The sequence below is a fragment of the Habropoda laboriosa genome, unplaced genomic scaffold (genome assembly GCF_001263275.1).
Source record: "Habropoda laboriosa isolate 0110345459 unplaced genomic scaffold, ASM126327v1 scaffold697, whole genome shotgun sequence".
NCBI lineage: Eukaryota > Metazoa > Arthropoda > Insecta > Hymenoptera > Apidae > Habropoda > Habropoda laboriosa.
The window spans coordinates 189,856-213,823 of NW_017100842.1; the positions used below are offsets into that span (position 1 = coordinate 189,856).

At 39.7% G+C, this 23,968-nt stretch overlaps 5 protein-coding genes across 5 annotated transcripts in view; 4 read left to right on the forward strand and 1 right to left on the reverse strand.

Moving 5' to 3' along the window:
* Window positions 1-1,425, reverse strand: part of LOC108577329 (aquaporin AQPAn.G-like) — a 3,399-nt gene extending 1,974 nt beyond the window's left edge. Inside the window, exons 1-3 of the mRNA XM_017940470.1 lie at window positions 1,315-1,425; window positions 612-787; window positions 352-495 (exon numbers count right to left, since the gene is read on the reverse strand). Of these exons, the coding sequence (XP_017795959.1) occupies window positions 352-495; window positions 612-787; window positions 1,315-1,348 (354 nt within the window). The 5' untranslated portion in view covers window positions 1,349-1,425. The remainder of the gene's footprint in view (window positions 1-351; window positions 496-611; window positions 788-1,314) is intronic.
* Window positions 1,426-4,253: 2,828 nt separating this feature from the next.
* Window positions 4,254-8,778, forward strand: LOC108577300 (odorant receptor 43a-like). The gene is made up of 5 exons (XM_017940437.1): window positions 4,254-5,047; window positions 6,439-6,538; window positions 6,604-6,714; window positions 6,797-6,952; window positions 8,725-8,778. Exons 1-5 carry the CDS (start codon window positions 4,254-4,256, stop codon window positions 8,776-8,778), a joined length of 1,215 nt encoding a protein of 404 aa, XP_017795926.1.
* A 5,567-nt stretch (window positions 8,779-14,345) lies between these two features.
* Window positions 14,346-17,755, forward strand: LOC108577301 (odorant receptor 4-like). The gene is made up of 5 exons (XM_017940439.1): window positions 14,346-15,124; window positions 16,030-16,129; window positions 16,196-16,306; window positions 16,388-16,543; window positions 17,705-17,755. Exons 1-5 carry the CDS (start codon window positions 14,346-14,348, stop codon window positions 17,753-17,755), a joined length of 1,197 nt encoding a protein of 398 aa, XP_017795928.1.
* Window positions 17,756-18,312: 557 nt separating this feature from the next.
* LOC108577302 (odorant receptor 63a-like) lies at window positions 18,313-22,232 on the forward strand. Its single transcript, XM_017940440.1, has 5 exons — window positions 18,313-19,106; window positions 20,643-20,742; window positions 20,809-20,919; window positions 21,919-22,074; window positions 22,179-22,232. Exons 1-5 carry the CDS (start codon window positions 18,313-18,315, stop codon window positions 22,230-22,232), a joined length of 1,215 nt encoding a protein of 404 aa, XP_017795929.1.
* Window positions 22,233-22,948: 716 nt separating this feature from the next.
* The window catches only part of LOC108577303, a 2,336-nt gene continuing 1,316 nt past the window's right edge, over window positions 22,949-23,968 (forward strand). Inside the window, exon 1 of the mRNA XM_017940441.1 lies at window positions 22,949-23,766. Within this exon, the coding sequence (XP_017795930.1) occupies window positions 22,949-23,766 (818 nt within the window). The remainder of the gene's footprint in view (window positions 23,767-23,968) is intronic.

The following is a 23,968-nucleotide window of genomic DNA, read 5'->3' on the forward strand; positions in this document are numbered from 1 at the left end:
TCAGTATTTAAAAAATTCCACTGGATCGTATTTTAAGGAAATCCAGAAAAAATTATTTAACAAAATAAATAAAGATTACACTGAATCACATTTCCAAGAAAATTGCTTAATAATATAAGTAAAATTAAAATGATCGATATTCAAAAAATTCCACTGTGTCATATTTTCATAAATTCGAAAAAATTTATACAGCTACATATTTCCTAAAATTATTTAAACTGCTGCAATTTCAAAAAACAACTTCGTCACAAAAACATTGACCAATTTCTTCACTTTTTGAAAACAAGATCCACTTGAATCTCTCCCTTCTCCCTCTCACCCATTCAATGGAATAAAACAATAAATTCGTACCATTAGCATTCCGTATCCAACAGTGGCGCCAATGAACTGAGCTATTACATAAACGATGCCCGTTGGAATGGTTTTAATGCCGAATATAACTGCTCCGATCGTGACAGCTGGGTTCATGTGTGCGCCACTTATGTGACCCAACATCTGTGACAAAAATTACACTTTTTACAATTGTGTTTCTAATTACGATCAGACATTTTTTCCACGTACGCTTTACTACCATTCTCCGGTACATTTCCCAAAGGACGACGTATCCTTACCATAATGAGAAGGTTGACGGTCATACCGAACGCTATGGAGGCCTGCAATGGCGGCGGTGGCGTATGTCCCATAGTCCCCAAAGAACCCATGCAACCCACGAAAAGAAGCACTCCAGTGCCCACTATCTCAGCGATGAACATCGTCATCGTACCCTTCTCCATGGACCACTTTCCATCTAAAAAAAAAAAACAAAAAATATCGAATTTCTTTATTCTTTAAATTCTCATTCGAGGCTTCTAGGTTGGAGCTCTGTTGGGCTGAAGGAACCCCAACTCGACTGTGCTTTCGGTCCCCAAAAAAAGACAAGAAAAGTTATAGCTCTATCCAACGGTAATTAAATTCCAACATTTCGCCAAAATTAAAGTTAGCCTGATTAAGGTATGGAAAACTACTTGTATCATACAGGGTGTGTCGTTGTACAATATACAAAGAAACCTGTGAAACAAGGAAACACCCGAATGATATCAAGTTAGTTCTACTTGAAACACGTTTCTCCTGATTTTTGACTTAGAGATTTTGAAAATCTTCAACTGAAATCCAAGAAGACACGCGATATTATCGGTATGTCTCTACAGTCTGTTGAATTTAATTACCATTCCGACCAGCAAACCTCTAATAAAGAAACCAAGCAATCGATACAGCGAAATCCTGAAAAAGTGCTTCCTCTTTTTCGACGGGAGAAAATGATCGATTGAAACTTACTTTGGGAATCTTTGCTTCGCGTCTCGATCTCCATGGTGCACCAGCAAACCTTTACCTTGCACTAACAGCCACCGTTACGGTACTGTTACCACAATCAGCACTTGGATTACGTCCGACAATACTAATCATCGGTGGCTATCGGGAGCTTCGCAATATTAGTTTAAAAAGGAACTGTCTTATCGATGAGTGTAACGATACGTTCGCATTCTTCGCCGAATCAGTGCTCGGTTGTGCAGCTCAAGAGGAGTTACAAGAAAATTTCATGTCTCTGATATTAAAATATCGCCAAGGTTAATAGTATCGCGCGTGTCAAGCCTCTGTGATTCATGCGTCACGTTAACTCTTTCAGGTACAGAGGCCAAGGAACGTTTTAACACTCTATACTGCTAATAAAAACAATTAAATCTGCTCTCTCTCTTTTCCTCTTCTGCCTTTTCTATTTTACACTTTTAACGATGAAAAAACCAACTGGGTAATTAATTACTTATCTTGTTTTTTCTCTCGCTGGAATAAGTTTGTATTTACAATGGTTGCACCGGCGCTACACTTTTTCTCGCCGTTATCGGCGCTACACCTTTCCGTCACGGTACAGTCGGACGAAGAAATTTGGTAAAATTGTATCATTGTGAAACAGCGTTGAGGGGTTGCACACGTTTCTGGATTTGCAAAAATCGATCGTTTTACCTATTTCGAGAGATAATAATAGGTTAGGGAGAAAGTCTTTTTACAAATTAAGGCATAGTTGAAACTAGAGCTGTTACTTAACACTTTACCGACCGGTAGCCTATTCGGCTTTTTGCTGCCAACACTTACCGACCGGTAACCTATTAATCCACTTTTTTTTCGCCGACGCTTACCGACCGATAGCCTATTAACCGGTCAAAGTTTCATTTAACATTTCTACAGGTATAAGAAAAAGCGTGTATATTCCCGAGCAATAGCCTAGAGTCTAAACAGAGCCGGTGTCACCGATGTATCTGTGGCCGAGTGACCGGTCGAAAGTGCGTAGAATGTTCAACCGCTACCGGTCGGTAAAGTGTTAAGAGATACCCGGATACCCGGGTTACTCGTGAGATACTCGGGTAATCAGAAAGTACCCGGGTAAATAGAAATTATCCGGGTATCTCATGAGATGAGACAGCTGAGGGTAGATATCTATGATTCCTCGACTGTTTCGGCAGAGGTCTCAAAACAATATTGTGTAGGGTACAGGTGCACTTTGACACGTCGGCATCGTTGCATCGCTGTCGCGTCCGATCCGCATTTCTTTGCCCGGGGAACCACCAGCGGTAGTGGCCACCGAGATTTCGACTGTTTTATGTACATATTCGAGTACTCGCGAGATACCCGGGTCGATCGGGTTATTTTCATCTACCCGGGTATCTCAGACAGATTTTTGAAATTATTTACAAATCTTTTATTAAACTAAATACGTGCCATTTTGATCAACGACCTTTTGCCATTTTTCGGGTAAAACCATTATTCCATCTGTGTAGAACTTCTGAGGTTTCTGGGCGAAAAACCGAGACAGGTGATTTTCGCAGGCTTCTTGAAGTGAAGTTTACCCCATTAAGGGAGTTCTGCAGAGGCCGAAACAGATGGTAGTCCGACGGTGCAAGGTCAGGACTATACGGTGGATGAAGCATGATTTTCCAGCGAAGCTCTCTTAATTTTTGCCGAGTTGTCAAAGACGTGTGCGGCCTGGCGTTGTCCCGATGAAAGTTGATCAATTTTGGTTGCTCTTCCTGAATTGACTGCTTCAATCGTATTAATTGTTCGCAATAAAGATTAGAATCGATCAAAAAAAAAAAATCGACGAAACCAATTTGCTGCTGTTTGTCTCGATACCGCACTTTCTCCATAAACACGACACATTTTATTAGTTGCCTGTGCAGCGTTTCTTCCCTTTTTAAAATAAAAGAGCAAAATGTGTCGAAAATGTTCTTGATGTTCACTCACCTTCAAATTGCAGCAATAGCGCTCAAATTCTCTATAAATCAGGTTCAAAATGCTCTGTGAAATGTCACCTTTTCAACGACACATAACTTGATACGTGGAAACCAACGGAATGTTGAAAGACCGAACCTCAATCTGCCGTCGATTTGTAAAAGGACTTTTTCCCCAACCCAATATTTTGTGGAAATATTTCGAGGCTAAAAGAGGTCTCGAAATTTAAATTATCGACGAAGTTACTGAACTTATTACTCGAAAGTAAAATATCGTTGCAAAATTTTAAATGTTCTTTTCTTTATTTTTAACCCTTTCGTTGTTAGCGAAATATTGAAAATTTTCACTTTTACCTTAATTCGATCTTCAATTTTGTGCCTTGTGCACTTTAATTTAATAAAAAGAATTTTGTAACGATAAACTAAAAATTCTTCAATTTTTTCAAATTTAAAGACGTTCAAATAAAATATTTTATTCTACCATGCGCGTTACAAAAATCTGCCGCAGTGAAAGGGTTAAAATCCACCGTTTCACGTAAGAAACATTTTTCCACGAGAAAGAATCACGCAAGAAAAATCCATAAAATTGCCGACATCGTTAAAATACGAGTAAACGTTCGATGACCACCAACTCGCGCATTATTCATGCAAAATCGCTCGCGATCCTATCAGAAAGTGACCATAGATCGCAGCTTAAACTTTATTTCCAAGAAGTACCCACTTCTTCCACCTTACAATAATACAATTTCCTCTATCTCAAGAAACCTCTCTAAAATCCCCGCATTACTACCAATAACACATAATTTCCTGAAATCTCTCCTGCATTAAACTGCCTCTAAATTACAACCCAAACAAACCCCAGAAAACCTTCCATCAGTCTTACAGCGCAAGCGCCAACGCCGCATAATCCACCGTCATTTTCCCTCGCACTCAATCGTCGAGAGGTTCTCCAACTGTACGTTCACCCCGAAAAACCGTTAACACCGATCAAACATGGTCGAAGAAATCGCGAAGAAATCGAATTACCGCAACGTCAATTACAAATTGGACACCGAGTACGCTGTTCGAGTAGCAAAAGCGCTTCTAACACCGATCGGTATCTGGCCAAGGGAGGATTCTCTTCGCGACAGAGTCCGACTGTTCGCTCAAACTGGCGTGGTCTTCGCTTTGATGTGCTTTCTACTGGTACCTCACGTGATCTACACTTACTTCGACTGCGAGGATCTGACGAGGTACATGAAGGTAATCGCGGCGCAAGTGTTCAGTCTGTTGGCGATCATCAAGTTCTGGACGATGATCGTGAACAGGAAAGAGATCAGATTCTGTCTGCTGGAGATGGAGACGCAGTACAGAGACGTGGAGTGCGAGGAGGATCGACAGGTGATGACGAATTGCGCGAAAATCGGCCGATTTTTTACTACCCTGTACTTGGGACTTTCTTACGGTGGCGCTTTGCCGTACCACATTATTCTACCTCTGATGTCGGAGAGGATTGTCAAGGAGGATAACAGTACTCAGATACCTCTGCCATATTTGAGCAACTATGTTTTCTTCGCGATCGAAGACTCGCCGATTTACGAGATTACATTCGTCTCGCAGATACTGATTAGCAGCATCATATTGTCGACGAATTGTGGGATTTATAGTTTGGTCGCTACTATTATTATGCATTGCTGTGGCTTGTTCGAAGTGACCAGCAGAAGGATGGAGACTATTTCTGTGCCCACTGGGAAGGATATTCGGGGTAGACTTAGGGACGTCGTTCAGTTTCATCTGAAAGCAATTAAGTAAGATGTGTTAATTGTGCCCTTTTTGATTTTGGTTAACCCTTAACGCGTTAACTGCTACGCTGGTTTTTAGGGACCGGCGCCAGACTTTTCTGCGTTAAATAGAAAATATAGTATTTTATTAAAAATTAATGTGATTTTATTAACCAACTTAAACAAAGATGCGGTTTCCTTTGCACGTGTTACAATAAGTTACTACTCTTTTCGTTGAATTTTTTCAACATTGTAAATTATGCGGGCAACAGAATTTTGAAAAGCTTTGATATGGCCTGCTGAGAGAACGATACTGTAGCGTATCGGAAAGTCTCGTGCCGGTCCTTAGAAACCGGTCATGAGCCGACATAAAAAATGCATAATTTGAGTATTTAACGTTGACTGCCACGTTGGTCACCTGTGATTCTATTCTCGATGGGGCTACGGTGGTCATCAGTGGTCGGAGGGCCTCGAATGTTTAAAGTAATTCAAATAAAATGAATACCGCCGATTAAAAGTTTCGAACATCATAGCTAGCTAGACATTATTTTGAGTTAAAAAAAATAATAATAATGAAGCGTAATAGAACACTACGCTTAGAGTAACGAAAATTTTCTTGCGGCACCCGGAGCAAAACGTGCAAATCTGGCGTGGCAGTCAACGTGTTGAGGTGATAACTGGTTACGTGAAACTTTCTGTGAGACTGATATTTTTAAAAGCTGATAGAATCACGAAATTCTCGTAAACTTTTTTAGAACTCGATAGAAACTGGACTTAAGAATTTGTTTTCTGCATTGGTACATTAATAGATTTAACCCTTTGCAGCCCTATGTCGACTCAGACTCGACATAAAAATGTTTGCCTTCAGATGTCATGCAATGGTACAGTGACCAAGAAAAGTATTCATGCGCCCTATAAAATGGAATAACTTTTTTAAAATTTGGCCAAACGACTTGAGTTTTTTTGACAAGTTAGAAAGATTAGTTTACTAGATGACGTGTGAAAAAATTTTTTGAAAAAACTGCAATTAGTCGGAATCGCGAAGAAAATAGCGAAGGTCGTTTTTACAACTTTTTTATCTGAGCTCGTAATGAAAATTTAAAAAAAATGTTTTGTAGATCTGTGTCGATTATACACACGCTGAAAATTTCAAATTTGAAAACGCCTGTACATTTTAAAATTAGTTTAGGCGTTATCGATTAAATAAATATAATTTTGTTAAGCAACTTTCGCGAGTAATTATTTACACCACGTCATTTCCAAAATTACGAAGAATATGAATTTAGCGTAACACATTCAAGAAATGTCGGCAGATTTATAAACGAAGCAGCCTCACAGACGGCATTTGACTAGTTAAGGGTTGACACGTGATATTTGATTGTAATAATTGTTTTTTATTTATTAATAATTAAATATAGATTCGCTGAAATGATCGAGAAAGCACTGAACATCGTGTTTCTATCAGAGATGCTTGGCTGCACTATCATCATATGTTTCCTGGAATACGGTGTAATCGTGGTACACAAGAGAACATTATTTAGATAGAAAGGAAGAAGATCGTTGTTATAATTCGGTGATTTTAGGATTGGGCCGATCACAAGACACTCAGCATGATGACGTACTTCGTTCTGATGACATCGATATTCGTGAACGTGTTCATAATCTCGTTCATCGGTGATCGTCTTAAACAAGTGGTATTTTTTACTTTCTAACAGAAAATTGAACCGATTTTTCACGCGTTTTTTAATTTTTAATCTTGATTTATTCGTTGAAAAGAGCGAAAGAGTAGGCGAAACGTCGTACTTCATGCCGTGGTACGATCTTCCGGACGATTTAGCCAAGAATATAAGAACGATCATACTAAGAGCCAGTCATCCGTCAAGTTTGTCTGGCGCCAAGTTGTTCGATCTTTCGCTTCAAGCATTTTGCGACGTGAGTCTTGACGAATTAACCCTTTCGATACGGCTATGTCGTTCGCGAATATGCTCCCGCGAATATACATCGTCCTTTTTCTGTAGGAAACGGTACTTGAAAAGAGCAGTCTTAGTCGGCATGACCCATGAATTACTTTATTACTTCAAATATCTCGAAGTTCGCACACCTGGACACCACATGCGCCAGGACAATAAACAAAACCTTCCCAAAATAAACCAAATTTCCCCACTTCCACACCATCAGACAGACACCCTTCAAGCATCCCGAAACACCAATCACCAGACATTTCCACCACATACGACAGCTTCACACCACCAATCACAACACACACCTAGTTGATAAAATAGCGAACACAGACACTCTAAAGAGAACTCATCATCAAACACACCGCGAAGACAGATCACAAATTATACACCGCGAACAGATCAGAAATTCAGAATAGTACAATTGTAGGAACCAAAGGAAAAATTTCGAGGGACACAACGGGAATCGAACCCGGGACCTTAGGCTTAGCAAGCCGAGGCTTTGCGCGCTACGCCAACCACTCCCTCTCTATTGTCCCTTCGAGGTTTCCCTATTTGGGTATGGAGACCCCGATACTACCACTCCATCATCCTGAACTGACATTCGCCGCCCTCGAATGTCCTAAGAGTTCAATACCTCGACAAACTCAACACTTTCGGGTACACTCCCCCAACAATTCTCTCAGCCGAAACTCTATTTCTCAACTCTTTTGAGAGACGTGCACCCCTCAACATGTTTTCATCGCACACCTCCTGGCTTCGTGTAGCCGTAGATGCCTCCATCCCGGACGAGCCCCCAACCATTTGTAGGAACTAACGACGGAAAAATCTTGAGGGACCTTCCGCCTTAGCAAGCCGAGCCTCTGCGCGCTACGCCAATCACTCCCTCTCTATTCTCCCGTGTCGGTTTCCCTATTTGGGTATGGAGGCCCCGATACTACACTCGCCCATCCTGAACTGACATTCGCCCTCGAATGACCTAAGTTCAACAACTCGACACTTTCGGGCACACTCCCCCACACAGTGGCACACAGTCGAAACAACGCATTTTTGGGAGATGTGCAGCACCCCTCAACATGTTTTCATCCCACATCTCCTGGCTTCGTGTAGCCGTAGATGTCTCCATCCCGGACGAGCCCCCATTTGTAGGAACCTAGGGAAAAATATTGAGGGGACCCAACGGGAATCGAACCCGGGACCTTCGGCTTAGCAAGCCGAGGCTTTTCGCGCTACGCCAACCACTCCCTTTCTATTCTCCCGTATCGGTTTCCTATTTTTGGGTACACAGGCCCCGATACTACACAATTGTTAATAGTTAGAGAAATATATTATAGTTAAACCTAATATCAACATTCACCAATCCATCCTCAACCTAGAAATCAGCCTTCGCGCCATTAATTTGTCACGAGTGTATCTCGAAACATTCGCGTCCGATCGAACAAGCATCGCGACGCAATTTTGAGTGTACACTCGTCGAGAATAAGGCTCGACCGAACGGGTCAGTTACAACGCGAACGTATATTTTATCGCGGACTAGACAGGACGGGGTATCACGAAAAAGTTGTAAACCGATGCAAAATATCAATGGGTGACCATAGTCACCGGTAGTACACAGCCAGCGTCAAACGATGGGTGACTATAGTCACCCGTAGTATCGAAAGGGTTAATCTCGATTCGTTTCATCAAGATTATTAAAGATCTTGAAGTATAGACGAATTTCAATGAAAAGAGAATAAATGTTTATAGGTTTGCAAAACTTCTGCGGCCTACTTCAATTTTCTACAAGCAATGACAGGATGAAGATTAGAAAAGAATAAAGAACTCGTTTCCAATTGCTTTGGTATTTATAAATCAAATAAGACATAGTAAGAAACAACACTTTGCACTTGACATTAATCGTCGTTTTAGTTACTTCGAAATGTCCAACAAACAAACAACGAACTGACAAATATTGCGCTCCGTTGTTCGAATAACTAAATTCGTACGATGATATGAGAAAAGGAAAGAATAAAACATCAAATACACATCGTTCTCTTGTAAATTCTACACCGAGAATCATTTTAATAGCTGACAAGTAGTTTTCGAAAATCGTCGTATGATATAGCAATCGACCTATCGTCAAACTTGAGGATATCAAAATTGCTCGTAAATACACGATTTTTTCATTGTCTCGCGTAAATTTCCTACCGTGCAGAGATGGAAAGATGGCTAAAGAGACGAGACAGGGGTAAAAAAGGTTTTGCTACGCCTTATCCTGTCTGCGACCCTCCCAAAATTTCCGGTTGTCGATTCTTGGCGACGTACAATGACACTGTACTGTGCAGAGACGAGAAAATTGCTAGGGGGATAGCTGAAAAGAAAGAGGAGACTTCGGTTGCTCCGCCTTTTCCTGTCTGCAATCCTCCCCAAATTTCCAGTTTTAGGTTCTCGGCGACGTAAGCTGACACACAGTTGCGGCTATTAATTTCCGGTCAGCTTTGAACAGTATAACTTTCCTGAAATTGAACCAAACGACTTGAGTCTTTTTGAGAAGTTAGAAGGATTAGTATACTATTTAGATAACGTGTAGCAAAAATTTTGACAATTTTGCAATTTGTGGAAATCGCGAAAATTGTATAGGTCACTGTTTACAACTTTTTTATCTGAGCTTGTAATTTAAATTTAGAACACAGGTTTTGTAGATTTGTGTCAATTATACGCATACTGAAAATTTCATCGAAATTGGTAGATGGAGAAACAAGCGACAGGCATCGAAAGATGTAAGAATCTTCAGATTTTCTGGAGTTACAGGCCGAAAGTCGTGAAAATTAGTGATTTTTACAATTTTTCACCGTTTGTAGCTCGTAGCAACGTTAACCGAATTTTTGAGCATGCACATAACTGACATAAATCTACAAAACGTAGGTTTCAAATTTTCCCAATTAAATTTTGAATTCAAATTTTCACAAGCTCAGATCAAAAATTTGTAAAAAACGACCTTCACAATTTTCGCGATTTTCACAAGCTGTAATTTTTTCAAAATTTTTGCTACACGTCATCTAAATAGTAAACTAATCCTAATTTCTCAAAAACTCATTTGGTTCAATTTTCAGAAAAGTTATACCGTTCTAAAAGTGGCCGAAAATTAACGACTGTAACTATGGTACAGAGATGAGAAAATGGCTAAAAAGACCTTGAACACGTGTTACGTTACCGTGAAACAAGTTTTAGAAATTTTCAGCTCGTGGACCATTTCAGCCACCTGCGGATATTGCTAAAAATATGAAAAGTCCTTTGCAGGAGTACAGGACGATCGTATTTTAGGAACGGCAGAGCAATAATACGACAGACGGTCTTATCCACCTTCTGCATTTTCATACTATGTTGCATCGGTCAACTTCTTATCGATGAAGTACGTGATTATTTTTTCCACTGATTTTTTCGGTTTTTTACACTTAATAGAAGTATTTCCATTAACAGAATTACGTGGTTGGATTAACATCTTGCACGGTGAATTGGTGTCGTCCTCCAAACAGACATGTGCGCTATCTGACCGCTGATAATTGCCATGTCTAATTACCTAATAAGATTAGCAAGTAGTAAAGTGGTCGAAATAAATTTAGCTACTTTCACAGATGTAAGTACGAAAGAATATCTAATTTTTCCATCGGTAAACTTAAAATTTTCTAGCTTCCATTGAAATACAACGGACAACACTCGAAAGTAGTTTGCATACAGTGGAATCGTTGGATCTTGAAATCAATGGCTTTGTGGTTTGACAAATCCAACATTTCACCGGTCGAGAAATAACTACACTCGGCTAATCAGTGCCGTTTGTTAAGGATTGATGGGTTACTTTTTAATATTATGCAGTTTACACGTGTTTCTTGACGTAGAAAATATACTTAAAAAGATTAAATTGTTTGTTCCCCTAGTACTACTTTGCTTGGCTACGATTTTGAAGTGTCATTTGTCGGTACTTCATGATGACGATACTTACACGTGTGGCGAGCATATAAAATGGGAGTGGAGGTATTGTGTCACGCACGACGAGGATAAAAAAATTAGAGATAAACGTGATCTTTTGTGCCTTCTGCATGTACAGGGTGCAAAAAAATTAATGGTCACATCTTCAGGGGGTGAATCTTGGATCGGTGGACAATTGTGAAACAAAGTTTCCGCAAAATTGTTTATAATATTGAATATTCATGTAAATTTTTTTTTACATCAACGTATTCTGCTCGACGAGAAGAGAAAAAGTCTGAAAGGAGCCATATCCCGCAAACAAATAGTTTCCGAGATAAACGTTGATAAAGTTTGGCAACGATTTGATTGAGTAGAGCTATACGTATAGGACCTACTGACCTACTGCCTACTAACGCTCTGCCATTTGGTAGGATCTAGCCGTGTAGGACACGCTCGTTGTAATGGCGTAAGTACGTGTCCCTACGCAAACGCCGTTTAAAGGGACAGCAAGGTCTAAACTCGAAGGTAGGCCCGAAACAAACGGCGTTTGAGTAGGGGCATGCACACCATTATACCGAGCGTGTCCTGCACGGCTAGATTGTTAAGCACTCGGGTACTGATTTCCGCGTACTTCGAATATTGCACTTGGTGCCGTCTGAAGATTGAATGTATTGCGTTGAGAGCCTGAGTGAATCTTTACGATTCCTGAGGTAACTGCTGGTCTGTGTACTAACACTCTCTCGTCTTAAGCTAAGTCGGCCTTCTTATCGAGTCGTCCCTCCTCCAAATCTTCTAAAATTTGAAGAAGGGACGCGAAGGGAGGTTCTTAAAATTACTAAGTGACCAACCCCGTATCACCCCCTTCCATTGCACCTGGAGCGCGTCGCGTCCTTGGAGCGGGGGTGACGAAGCTGGTCCTTGGTGGACGGGAATTTGCCAGGTCAACTCTGACTCTCCGACTCGTTCGGAAGGTCAGGTATCGAGAGGCCTCGGTAATTGCATCGGTTTCGAAGACCCTTTGGGGGTGACTTTATGATATCTTGCCTTACCGACTGAACAATAGCCTATTCTTTAATATTTGAGAAATTCTAGGTGCCGCATGTTGGCTGCAGACCGGTCTGCTAAATTAAAAGTAACGGTTTGCTGAACTAGAAATCACGTATCATAAAATCGTCTCCTTGCTGTCCTTTTTTTTTTAGGGTCCGAAACCACCGCCGAGTTGGAGTGCCTCAGCCCGGGTGCAGGGAATCCGTCGTAAGACATAAGCGTCCCGCATCCGGCGTTGGGTGGCCGGTGGCAATAAGGTTAAGTTAGCTTAGGCCCCTCTACTTCTCTCAACTGGGCTTGGGACCAGCTATGGCAGTCGCCCCCAAGTCGGTACGCCCTCCCAGTGGGACTCTGGGTGGCCGCCTTCCAGAGAGAGTTAGGCGCAGTTTGTATCGCTAAGTAACACTATATTTACACTCGCGAAACGTCACTGCTTCTTTTTCGTCCCTGTCCTTTCCTCCCAGTGGGACTCTGGGTGGCCGCCTTCCAGGGAGGGTTAGGCGCAGTTTGTATCGCTAAGTAACACTATATTTACACTCGCGAAACGTCACTGCTTCTTTTTCGTCCCTGTCCTTACACACTACCCAAATTTATCCCTATCTTATTATACCCTTCCCTCGGTGTATGTACAAACTCATTCACTCGATTAAGTCCCTTCCCCTAAATTCCCCACATGCATTAAACCCCCAAAGGTCACTCACTCGTCCTCACACTCCCCTTGCTGTCCTAACGTAGATCCTACCAAATGGATTCACCCCCGAAGCTGTGACCATTAATTTTTTTACACCCTGTGCACAGATTTTACCTTTTATTTTTTTGTTGTATCGCTTGGCTTGGAGAAAATGGTAGCAGAGGATCTTAGTGTGACGTTCTCCTTCTCAGGATTTATCATTGATGTTAGATACAGTCCTGTGAACGAGATCTTCTTCTCGATTCGAATCGTAGCTGTCATCCTAATTCACGGTGTCACTGTAGGAGCTTGTTGCTTGACAGCGTTGTTTGCGGTTCACGATTGCGGCCAGATGGACGTTTTGATGGCCTGGCTGGAACATTTGATGGATGGTCGTTCGGATATGAGTAAAATGTGAATGGCAGAATGGTGACCATCGTGAGCCAACACATACGGATACTGAAATGTGTGGAACATCCTAATTCACGGTGTCACTGTAGGAGCTTGTTGCTTGACAGCGTTATTTGCGGTTCACGATTGCGGCCAGATGGACGTTTTGATGGCCTGGCTGGAACATTTGATGGATGGTCGTTCGGATATGAGCAAAATGTGAATGGCAGAATGGTGACCATCGTGAGCCAACACATACGGATACTGAAATGTGTGGAATGTATTCTTTGCATGGTGTAAATAGGTTAATTGGTAATTAATTCGATTGAACATGACAGTGGTGAATGGTGATCAAAGGAGTTAGCGAACTTTGCAACCTTGGAGCTAGCAATCTTTTCGGAAAAGAAATATACAGAGCTGAAGTTTCAAATTTGAAAATTTTCAATTTAAAGATTTGAATATTTATATTTGTAAATATTTAAATTTAAATGTGACAATTTAAATTGAAAAGTTTTCAAATTTGAATGTGAAATTTTCAATGTGAAAACTTAAATTTGAAAATTTGAATTTAAAAGCTTGAATACTGGAATATTTGAAAATTGGAAAAATTGAATGTGAAAATTTGAAATTACAGTTTTTAATTTAAGCGTAATTAGCAATTAACGATCATTGCGTTCCAGATTCTCAGATCTCGCAGATAAATCACTCTACATTTTTTTCCATTAAATACATCTTACTCCGGACAACGCTACTGCATTAACAAACAAATTTAAAACCCTTACTCTCTCTCACTCGCGATCCACGCGCAACTTGAACGATCTAACCGCAACTCTACGTACAACGCTCCCCTTTCATACTCAACCCTTTCATAATTATTCACGTACTCCGCGGTAATACACCGTTACGAACTTCGCAAACTCTAAAAATCCTCTAGAAATTCGTAAACATTACTTACGTACATCTTCAATACCACCAAATCATACCGTTGCAAATACCATTTACAACATAATCACACATTTACCACATATCTCTCCATACCTAAAAAGAACCTATCCACAAAAAATCTTCCTTATAACAGCCCAACAAAAAGATCAACTGCAAAATCGCAAAAAATTTCCCTCGTAAACGAAACTTCTTAACTACCAGATGCGTCGTAAAACTCGCCCAGCTGGGTGCACCAAGGACGGTAATTTCCACCAAATTGCTCCAACTCTAAACTATTCACGAACGCAAGCGCAATATCGCTCTCCGGACAAATCTCGCGCGGCACAATCCTCCTCGCTTTGCCAGTCGCGAGTTTTACGCCACGATGAAAATGTCTGGAATCGCGAGGGCAGAAGAGGACCTGAGATACGCGACACGTTTCGTGAAGCCGATTTTAGGGATAGTCGGTGCGTGGCCGATTCCAGTGAACTCCTCTCCGTTCACGAGGCTAGTACGGCGAATAGAACACGTAGTCACCTATTTCCTCTTCTTTCTGATGATCGTACCTGGCCTCTTGTACGTGTTCCTGAAGGAGAAGAACGGCAAAATTCGCCTGAAGATTCTCGGGCCGATCGTGAACTGCAGCATACAGTTCTTCAAGTACTCCGTCATTCTCTACCGGATCGACAAAATTCAGAAGAGTTTGAACACCATCAGACGCGACTGGATAGAGGCTACGGATGAAAATCGGTTGATTTTCCGCTCGAAAGCGAAGATCGGGCGAAGAGTGTTGCTGATTGCAGCCGCCACTATGTACGGCGGTGGTTTGTGTTACAGGACGATTCTTCCTTTGTTGAGAGGAACGATCGTAACACCTGATAACGTTACCATAAGGCCGTTGCCGTGTCCGGTTTACTTTGTTTTCTTTAACGAGCAACGTTCGCCGAATTACGAGATTGTTTTTATACTGCAAATTATGGCTGGTTTTGTTACTTACGCTGTTATCAGCGGCACATGCGGTATGTGCGCGCTGTTCGTTCTCCACGCGTGCAGCATGCTGAGGATTTTGGTGAACAAGATGAACGCACTTGTGGATAAGGCGGACATGACCGAGACACTTGTGCACAGGAAGATCGCTGATATTGTTGAATATCAGACGAAGATAAAGAGGTGAGTGGAAGTTGGATGGTGAAAATTGTTGGGAAGTATGTGGAGGTTGATTCTATGGTGGATTTTGTGAGGTTTGAGAGGTGGTGCAGGCTTGCAAGGGAAGTTTGCGAGGTGGTGAGCACTGGTGTTGAGGAAACTGGTTTGTGGAAGTATTCAGAGAAATATTTGATAGGTATTCTTTTTTTATTGGCAATTGCGTATATCGAAAGGATGAAAATTGCTATCATTTCGCCATTAAAAGCGCCATTATTTCGCCTTCTAAAGCGCCATAATATCACTATTAAAATCGCGATTTTATTATTAAAATTTATTAATTTAAAATCGTGATTTTGTTATCGAAATTTGTTAATTAAAGTCGTCATAATTTCGCCATTAAAATCGCTTTAATTACGCGATTTTATTATTAAAATTTACGAATCAAAATCGCTATAATTTCGCCTTGAAAATCGCTTTAATTACGCGATTTTATTATTAAAATTTACGAATTAAAATCGCTATAATTTCGCCTTGAAAATCGCCATAATTTCGCCTTGAAAACTGTCATAATTTCGCCTTGAAAATCGCCATTATTTTGCCATTAAAATCGCGATTTTATTATCAAAATTTACGAATCAAAATCTCCATTGTTATTTTTCGTCAATTTACACGATTCCTCTATCTGCAATAGTTTCCCAGATATTAAATGAAATATATTTACCGCCTCCAACTTTGATGCCAATTTTTACCCCTTCACCGCGAACGATCGCCGATACAAGAAACACACGTGTCAAATATTTTCTTCAAAACTAGCATGTACCAAAGTTTCACCAAAATCGGTGATTGTCACTTCGAATTTATCCTTTGAAAGTGTATACTAAGTACAGTTACAAAAGAATATAGACACTGTATACGTGACTTGTTTGCAGATTTTTAAAGAACATTGAAACAATTACAGAGTACATTTGTTTAACCGAAATGGTGGGCGGTACGGGTCTAGTATGTCTCGTGTATTATTACATTCTCATGGTACGAAATGATATTGTCGAAAATGTCGACAGTTCTTTACAGAAATACAGGACGATCGTGTTTTAGGAATGGGAGAACAATAATACAACAGCGGTTATAGTGTACATCACGTTGCAGATATCTTGTACATTCTGCGTTTTTATACTATGCTACATCGGGCAGCTTCTTATCGATCAAGTGCGTGATTACGTATCAATGAAGTACGTGGATTCTTTGGATTTTTTTAACTCTTACTAGAAGTATTACCATTTTTAACAGAACCACGTCGTGGGATTGACATCTTGCACGGTGAATTGGTATCGTCTTCCAAACAGACATGCGCGCTCTATGATACTGATAATTGCCATGTCTAATTACCCAATAAAATTAACAGCTGGTAAAATGTTCGAAATGTCTTTAGCTAGTTTCACCGATGTAAGTATGAAACAGAATCGAATGTTTTTTTTCATTGATAAACTTGCAGTTTTGCTTGTAAACATTGGGACACCTGTTGAATGTTGACTAAATTTAAATGGCCAATTACTAGACCGCGGATTTTTACGCAAGTTCATATTTTCATGAATGTAATTGAAAAGATAGAAGGTAGATAGGCAACTGTTTTATACGCTAAATATTACGAGTACTATATTTAGGGTTTATTTATGTATTTTTGCTTATGTGCATTCTGTGTATTTTCGTGTCTTCAGGTTTTTCATAAATGCATAAAAATTCGCAATCTAGGCATTAAAATACTATTCAGATCCAAAAAGGAATTATTCTGTTCGGAATCTTGAAGTATAACGAGCACATCTTAATACTACACTATATGTATAGATCATTCGTAACTCCATTCGTAATTTCATTCATAAGTCCTAGAAATAGGCAATAATTTAATTTTCCTTTTTTTCGTTGCACTTCTTTTCCTAATTTTTGTAAATTAATATTCTCTGGATAGGTGTACAAAAAGTCATATTTTTCTTGCAAAAGTGGACAAATTTAAAATCAACTCCGCGTTCAGTGCTAAAACTCAATAATGAATTCGGTTGATCTATTAATGAATTTAAAATGTCTATATAGCTGTAGTATTAAAGTAACGATATGATACTGATGAGAGAATGGAAGTTTTGTATGAAGGTTTCTAACGAATCAGAATATCCTAGAGTTTCAAGCCTATTCGAAAGATGTTAGGGTCACAGTGATAAAGGTGCAAAAGAAGAAAGTCGGATCAGAGCAATAGAGGTGCGAAAGAAGAATATTTGGAACAGAATGCTTGAGATTTCAGACTGAATGTTACCTAAAAGTATCTAAAATGAGTGAGAGAAATAGAATAATAGGGTGGAAGATGCGTATGCAAAAGTCTAACATAAACACAACTCTCTGAGTGTTATGCAAACATAATTATTAATTTTCATAAAAAATAATCACTCCTGTGTCTCTAACTCATTCACGTGGAATTTCGTTAAGTAATCCCTACACTAACTTTAGCAGAAAAATATAACAGAAATCCTATATGTAATACTTTCTGTACGAATATAACAGGTGTCCCCATACTTATAATCACCGGTATACATTTCTTTCACAAACGATATTCCCCAGGTAATGAAGGTGGCGATGGGATACTTCAACATACTCCGTGAAGTCGTATAAGATCTCGATACTTGCAGTAATATACATTACAAATAGTACATTAGATGTTGCTCCTCGCTAGAAATTAGAATATAGAAACATGTTGATCACAGAACTATCACATTCTTCTTAAATAAAATCATACCTCTCGATACTCGTGTATCCTTTTCTTAAAAAATAGAAAAAATTCTCACGTATCTACAACTCAAGCTTCCCTCGAAGCATCGTGAGTACTACTCGAAGATAATTTCTCAGAAAGTTAGCAAAAAGAGTTATTCTTCAACCTCATACGACCACTGAACACTATTTTGTTTACTTTCCCCTTACGATCACTGTAATCATACGTTCGTCCCTGGTAGTCTAATTTTTCTACAACCACTTTTGAAAAATCCACCTCGAAACTTGTCATTACTGCGACCAACCACTGCTCACGACTAAAATTACATCGGCAACGGTAGAAAAAGTTGCTCGAGAAATTCTAGCTAAAGAAGCGCAAGCGCGCGATCCAAGCATGACTCACAAGCAACGAATCATCCTAGAACAACCATCAGTGAGCTTGAAACACTCGATGTGCAACGATGAGACAAATATTCCTCAACAGAAACTACAAGAACGATCTGAGCTTCAACGTTCGTCTGAACGTGTGGACGTTGAAGATAATCGGCTCCTGGCCGAGATCTATAGATCGTTCCTGGTTAGAGAACAGCCAGCATATTCTCTTAAACGTACTCAGTCACTGTTTGCTCGGTTTCATCGTGATACCGACCGGCATGTTCGCGATCCTCGTAGTCGAGGATTTTTACGACCAATTAAAGATCTGTAGCGCTCTGAGCTTCTTCATGATGGCGTTCACGAAGTACGTGATCATGACTGTCCGCGAGGGTGACATACGGAAGTGTGTCGAGTACGTCGAGGCTGATTGGAGAAACGTGGAGCACGAGGAGGACAGGAAGATCATGTTGGACAACGCGAGTTTCGCCAGGAAACTGATCGTGATATGCGGAGCTTTCATGTACGGAGGTGTAATTTTCTATTACATCGCTTTGCCGCTCACTCGAGACAAGGTCGTCGAGGAGGGTGGCAATTTGACGTACAGAAGGCTGGTTTATCCTGTTCCTAAGTTCATTCTGGACGTTCGATACAGTCCTGTGAATGAGATTTTTTATACGGTACAATTGTTGTCGGGTTTCGTTGCTCATAATATCACGGTTGGGGCTTGCGGTTTGGCCGCGCTGCTCGCGATGCACGCGTGCGGACAGCTGCAGATTTTGATGTCCTGGATGGAGAAGTTGGTCGATGGACGGGAGGACGAGGAGAAGAATTTGGATCAGAGGTTGGCTAATATCGTGGAGCAGCATGTTCGAGTGATCAAGTAAGATGTGTACGGTTACTTTTACTAATATTCGGACGTTGTTTGGAAGAGTACGACTGTTTTAAAATTGGACCGAACGAGTTGAGTCGAAAGGACAATGGTAGAAATTGGCCAATTTTGGGACTGGCTGTTTTAATTGAGCATTTCGGATTCCTTAAAAACTGGAGAATCATGATTTATACAAAATTTTTGGTGCCAGTCAGGTCCAAAGTTGGCCAATTTCTACCTCTCCGTTGTCCTTTCGAAGATGAAATTTTCAGCATGTGTATAATTGACATAAATCGATAACACAAAACGTATTCTTTAAATTTTCATTACGAGCTCGCATAAAGAAGTTGTGAAAAGTGATCTTTATAATTTTACTTTATAATACATCTAGTATAGTATACCTCCTAGCTTCTCAAGGGAACTCAAGTCGCTTGGTCCAGTTTTAAAAAAGTTATACCGTTCTAAAGAGCAGGGGTCGGGAACCTGCGGCTCTTAAATGTTTAATAAAAGTCTGCTGTTGCCACCACAGAACCGACAGTTACCACCCAAAAAATGACTATAATGCGTCATTTAAACTTAAACTTAAATTAAAATTGCGGCTTCCTAAATTTTATTTCTTGTACGTTATTTTGTTAAAATGGCTCTTCGGCTCCGAAAGGTTCCCGACCCCTGTAAAGAATGTCCGAATATTAGTGAGAGTAACTGTATGTATATACAGGGTGAATATCTCTGGAACCATGAAAGTAAGAAGAAAATTAGATCAAAGTGAACGTAACATTGCTAGTGGTTCGATGAAAAATGTTTTACCATGGTATTGATAATATTATTTAAGACAAAGTAGTTTTACCCATTTTTTTTATCTCTCTTTTCGTAAATTCTTAAGGTGAGCCTCGATTCTATATGTAGATACAAACTTAGAGCTCGATAAAAATAATGATTTAAAAAGGGAAAAAACAGAGGAAATAGTGTCTTTGTCTAAATGTTTGTTAATTACTGGACAAAGAACTGTGAATTTGGATAAAAATATGTCACTAGCAAGAAAAGTATATAACAAAGGGTGTTCGCTACTTCGCTCTCTCCCTTTGGAGTTCGATCGGTCGCGAGCGAGTACAGTTTTAAGCCACGTGTTTGAACGTTCGGTTAAAATCGTCTTATTTGAACCCACGGTCAGCCCGAAGCACGCGGTTCGGCACGCACAGCTTTGCGATCCAAAGTACAGTGTTCGGAAGATTAAAGGCGCCGAAAGCTGAACAGGTGGCGGCTCACAAAGCGAAGCGAAGCGGATAAAGTCTATACGTGTTACCAGGTCGAGCGACAAACAGGAAGAGAGTTAGGCAGAAGACCGTTATCCTCGCCGAAAATTTGCGCGCTCTCCTGCTAATCACAGGTGAGCGCGCGAGCAGAGGGACGGATTTGGATGTTACCGTTGCGTGAACAAAGGGAGTCACGTTATATGGCTCACCCTGTATATATTTTTGTTTAGTAATAAGGGATACATACTTTGTTACTATAAGTGAATATAACGACAGGATCATCTTGATGTTTCAGTTTTATAGCTCTGACAGAGAACCTCCTGCACGAGATATCATTGATAGAAATGGTGGGGTGCACTCTGAACATGTGTTTCCTTGGCTATTACACGATGATTGTATGATTCTAGGTATGAAGTACGAAGCATTGGGATATAAGTTCTGATTCGCAATTTCTTCTCTAGGAATGGGACTCTAAAGACCCTATCAGCAGTCTGACGTACATAGTACTCCTCACTTCTGTCACGTTTAACATCTTCATATTCTGTTACATCGGTGAAGTGTTGGCTGAACAGGTACATATATTTATATTTTTTATCGTTGAAAATTTTCTTGATTAATCGAACGACTAATTTATATCCAACGATATGTTTCATCCTGTAATCAATTTAAAATAGTAAACATGTGTAAAAAGTACTGTACTCTCAAGTTATTTATTAGGTTTTAGCAGATAAAATGACCGAAATGTTAATAAAAATTACAAGTGTAGTTTTATTGAAAATATAATATTTATTAGTCGAAGTATGATTTACTTATGCAGTGCGAGGTAATTTATGTCTTTTTTTAAAAAAAGACAATTTAACGACAGTTTATTTTTGGACAAAGTAAATTTTTGTTTAACTGAAGTGTGATCAGTGGAGCTTAATCTTGAAGTACGGCTAACTTTTGTGTACGATCTGCTATTTGACAGTAAAATAATTGACGAATTTTAGCTGGATTTGAGTTTTAACCATTTGTCTTCTAACGAGTCAGACTCGTGACACAGATTTTGGTCAAAATTAATTTTAATTCTAATTTTCATTTTAACTTATAACACTGAGGAGTACCAAATGTGATTACTCTATAATACAGCGGCTGTACTATTAGAAGAGAAAATGGCTGACGCTTAGATCCATAGTTTGCAAAAAAATCGTAAGTCAAGGGGTTAAATTGACGTACTTACAGTAAGTTAACGAAATTTAGTAAGAACGAAGTTCTCAAATCTGTCATTTCATATGCAAAAATCTAATATTATGATACATGTAAGTATGTCTTCTCTTTCTTGAGGAATGTAATTTGTATAATTGAAAACACGCATTATAGAGATTACAAAACTATTTGCGATAAAGTTTGTAATGTGATTCAAGTGTATATATAAGAAATATGAAAAGTACTGAAAAATATGAAAGAAGTGTATATGTGTAAATATAAGAAATTTGAAAAATACGAAAATTTTGCAAAAATATGAAAGAAGTGTATATGTGTAAATATAAAAAATATGAAAAAAGTAAGATAAATTTCTCATATTTTGACAGACAGTAAAAGTTGGAGAAAAGTCTTACATGATCGACTGGTATCGAATGCCAGGAAAGAAAGGTTTGGTCGTACCCTTGATGATCTCCATGTCACATTCGACCACCAAAATCACCGCTGGCAATCTCATCGTTCTTTCAATCAGTAGTTTCGGTGACGTAAGTGTTACACACACACACACACACCTAAACTAACAACCAAAAATTTATCCACTCTACAACTACAAACTCTTTCGTTACAAACATTTTTTAAAACACCGCAGGTTATCAAGACTTCGGTAACATACTTGAACATGCTACGAACATTCACAACCTAAGAAAATTCTCGGAAACGCAATTAGATAATAAACCGACACTGTGATTTCCCTATCGAGCATTAGATAAAAAGAATAAATACAGGAATATCTCGTCTACGTATTAAATTTCCTATTTTTTCAACAAAAACTTCTATAGTAAATCCAACGAAACGGTCTTTAACACTTTGCACTCGAGTGGCGACTGAGAAGCGACGTTACTCTTCACTATTTGATAGATAATTAAAATAAATAAAAAAAGAATGCATTATAATTGAAATACCTTTGTCAATATACATATTGTACGATTTATTTCTGTGTCAGTTTCCAAAAATTTCCTCCATTTTCTAGCAAATGCTAAATATGAATTTTGAAGGTCTTCGTGTGCAAAGGGTTAACGCTTGAACCGAACGTTACGATTTTTCGAAAAGAACAAACGCAGTTCGCGTGCTTGGAAATCGATCATCGGTAAATTTATGCTCGAGCATCGGTCAACACTCTGTGTGCAAACTTACAAAATCAATTTCTCGATATTTCGCTGTCATTATCCTGCTCTCTGCATTCATAATGCATAAAGTGTGAAACTGGAAGGGCAAAAGGGTTCGACCCCTTGGAAAATGTTGGTCGTATAGTTTGAAGAAGCCACAGAAACCAGGAGCGCAAGCGCAGTATCTTCCTCGGTAGATTTATCGTTGGATCAAGGATAGATTTAGTGTCACACGAGCAGTCAAGTGTCGACGATGCAAAAACCGGGAGGAAAAGATGAGAAATTGCAGGTCGAAGACTGTACCTACGAGAAACGTGTAAATTTAAGTATACCGTGGAATCGTTGGCTTTTGAAACCAACGGGTTTGTGGCCCGACAAGTCCTACGTTTCACCGATCGAGAAAAACATCGCTCGATTGGTCAATACTGTTTGTTACGGTTTGATCGGTTACCTTGTAATACCGTGCAGTTTGTACGTGTTCCTCGACGTAGAGAATATATTTAAAGAGATCGAATTGTTCGGCATTTTTGCATTTTGCGTGGCTGCGCTGTGGAAGTATCATTCGTTGATACTTCACGGTGACGATATTCGTACGTGTGTCGAGCATATGAAATATGACTGGAAGAATATCACGCACGAGGAGGACAAAGAAATTATGGCGTTGAACGCGAGCTTTGGAAAGAGGATAGTGACAATTTGTGCTTTCTTCATGTACACAGGTTTCACGTTTTATTTCCTCGTCGTACCGATCAGCGCGGATAAAATGGTAGCGGAGGATCTTAACGTGACATTCAGACAAATGGTGGTCCCTGTCTCGAGATTTATCGTCGATGTTCGATACAGTCCTGTGAACGAGATATTCTTCTTGATTCAGATTATAGCTGGAGTACTGATTCATGCTATTGCGGTGGTAGCTTGTAGCTTGGCAGCTGTGTTTGCGGTTCACGCTTGCGGACAGATGGGCATTTTGATGAGCTGGCTGGAACATTTGATAGACGGTAGAGAGGATATGAGCAAGAATGTGGACGACAGAATCGCGGTCATCGTGAACCAGCATGTGCGGATACTGAAGTGGGTGGAATTGTGGGTAATTTGAATGGAGGTGGTAGTGGTGAATGGCGGTCAGAGGATTTAGTTAACTGGACTGAAGATGTTTGGGAAAAGAGATGTTCAAGGTTGAAATTTTAAATTGGAATCTGAAAATTTGAATATTTGAATCTGAAAATTTGTAAATTTCAATTTTAAAATGTGAAAATTTGAATATAAAAATCTC

What these genes read in the sequence shown, in the direction of transcription:
- LOC108577300 (XM_017940437.1), top strand. Translation starts at nt 4,254, where the DNA reads ATGGTCGAAGAAATCGCGAAGAAATCGAATTACCGCAACGTCAATTAC. An exon ending in GTGATCGTCTTAAACAAGTG is followed by an intron (nt 6,715 to 6,796) that starts GTATTTTTTACT and finishes TTCGTTGAAAAG; the next exon opens with AGCGAAAGAGTAGGCGAAAC. An exon ending in CGCTTCAAGCATTTTGCGAC is followed by an intron (nt 6,953 to 8,724) that starts GTGAGTCTTGAC and finishes AAATGTTTATAG; the next exon opens with GTTTGCAAAACTTCTGCGGC.
- LOC108577301 (XM_017940439.1), top strand. Translation starts at nt 14,346, where the DNA reads ATGTCTGGAATCGCGAGGGCAGAAGAGGACCTGAGATACGCGACACGT. An exon ending in TATCAGACGAAGATAAAGAG is followed by an intron (nt 15,125 to 16,029) that starts GTGAGTGGAAGT and finishes ACTTGTTTGCAG; the next exon opens with ATTTTTAAAGAACATTGAAA. An exon ending in GGCAGCTTCTTATCGATCAA is followed by an intron (nt 16,307 to 16,387) that starts GTGCGTGATTAC and finishes CATTTTTAACAG; the next exon opens with AACCACGTCGTGGGATTGAC.
- LOC108577302 (XM_017940440.1), top strand. Translation starts at nt 18,313, where the DNA reads ATGAGACAAATATTCCTCAACAGAAACTACAAGAACGATCTGAGCTTC. An exon ending in TTGGCTATTACACGATGATT is followed by an intron (nt 20,743 to 20,808) that starts GTATGATTCTAG and finishes TTTCTTCTCTAG; the next exon opens with GAATGGGACTCTAAAGACCC. An exon ending in CAATCAGTAGTTTCGGTGAC is followed by an intron (nt 22,075 to 22,178) that starts GTAAGTGTTACA and finishes AAAACACCGCAG; the next exon opens with GTTATCAAGACTTCGGTAAC.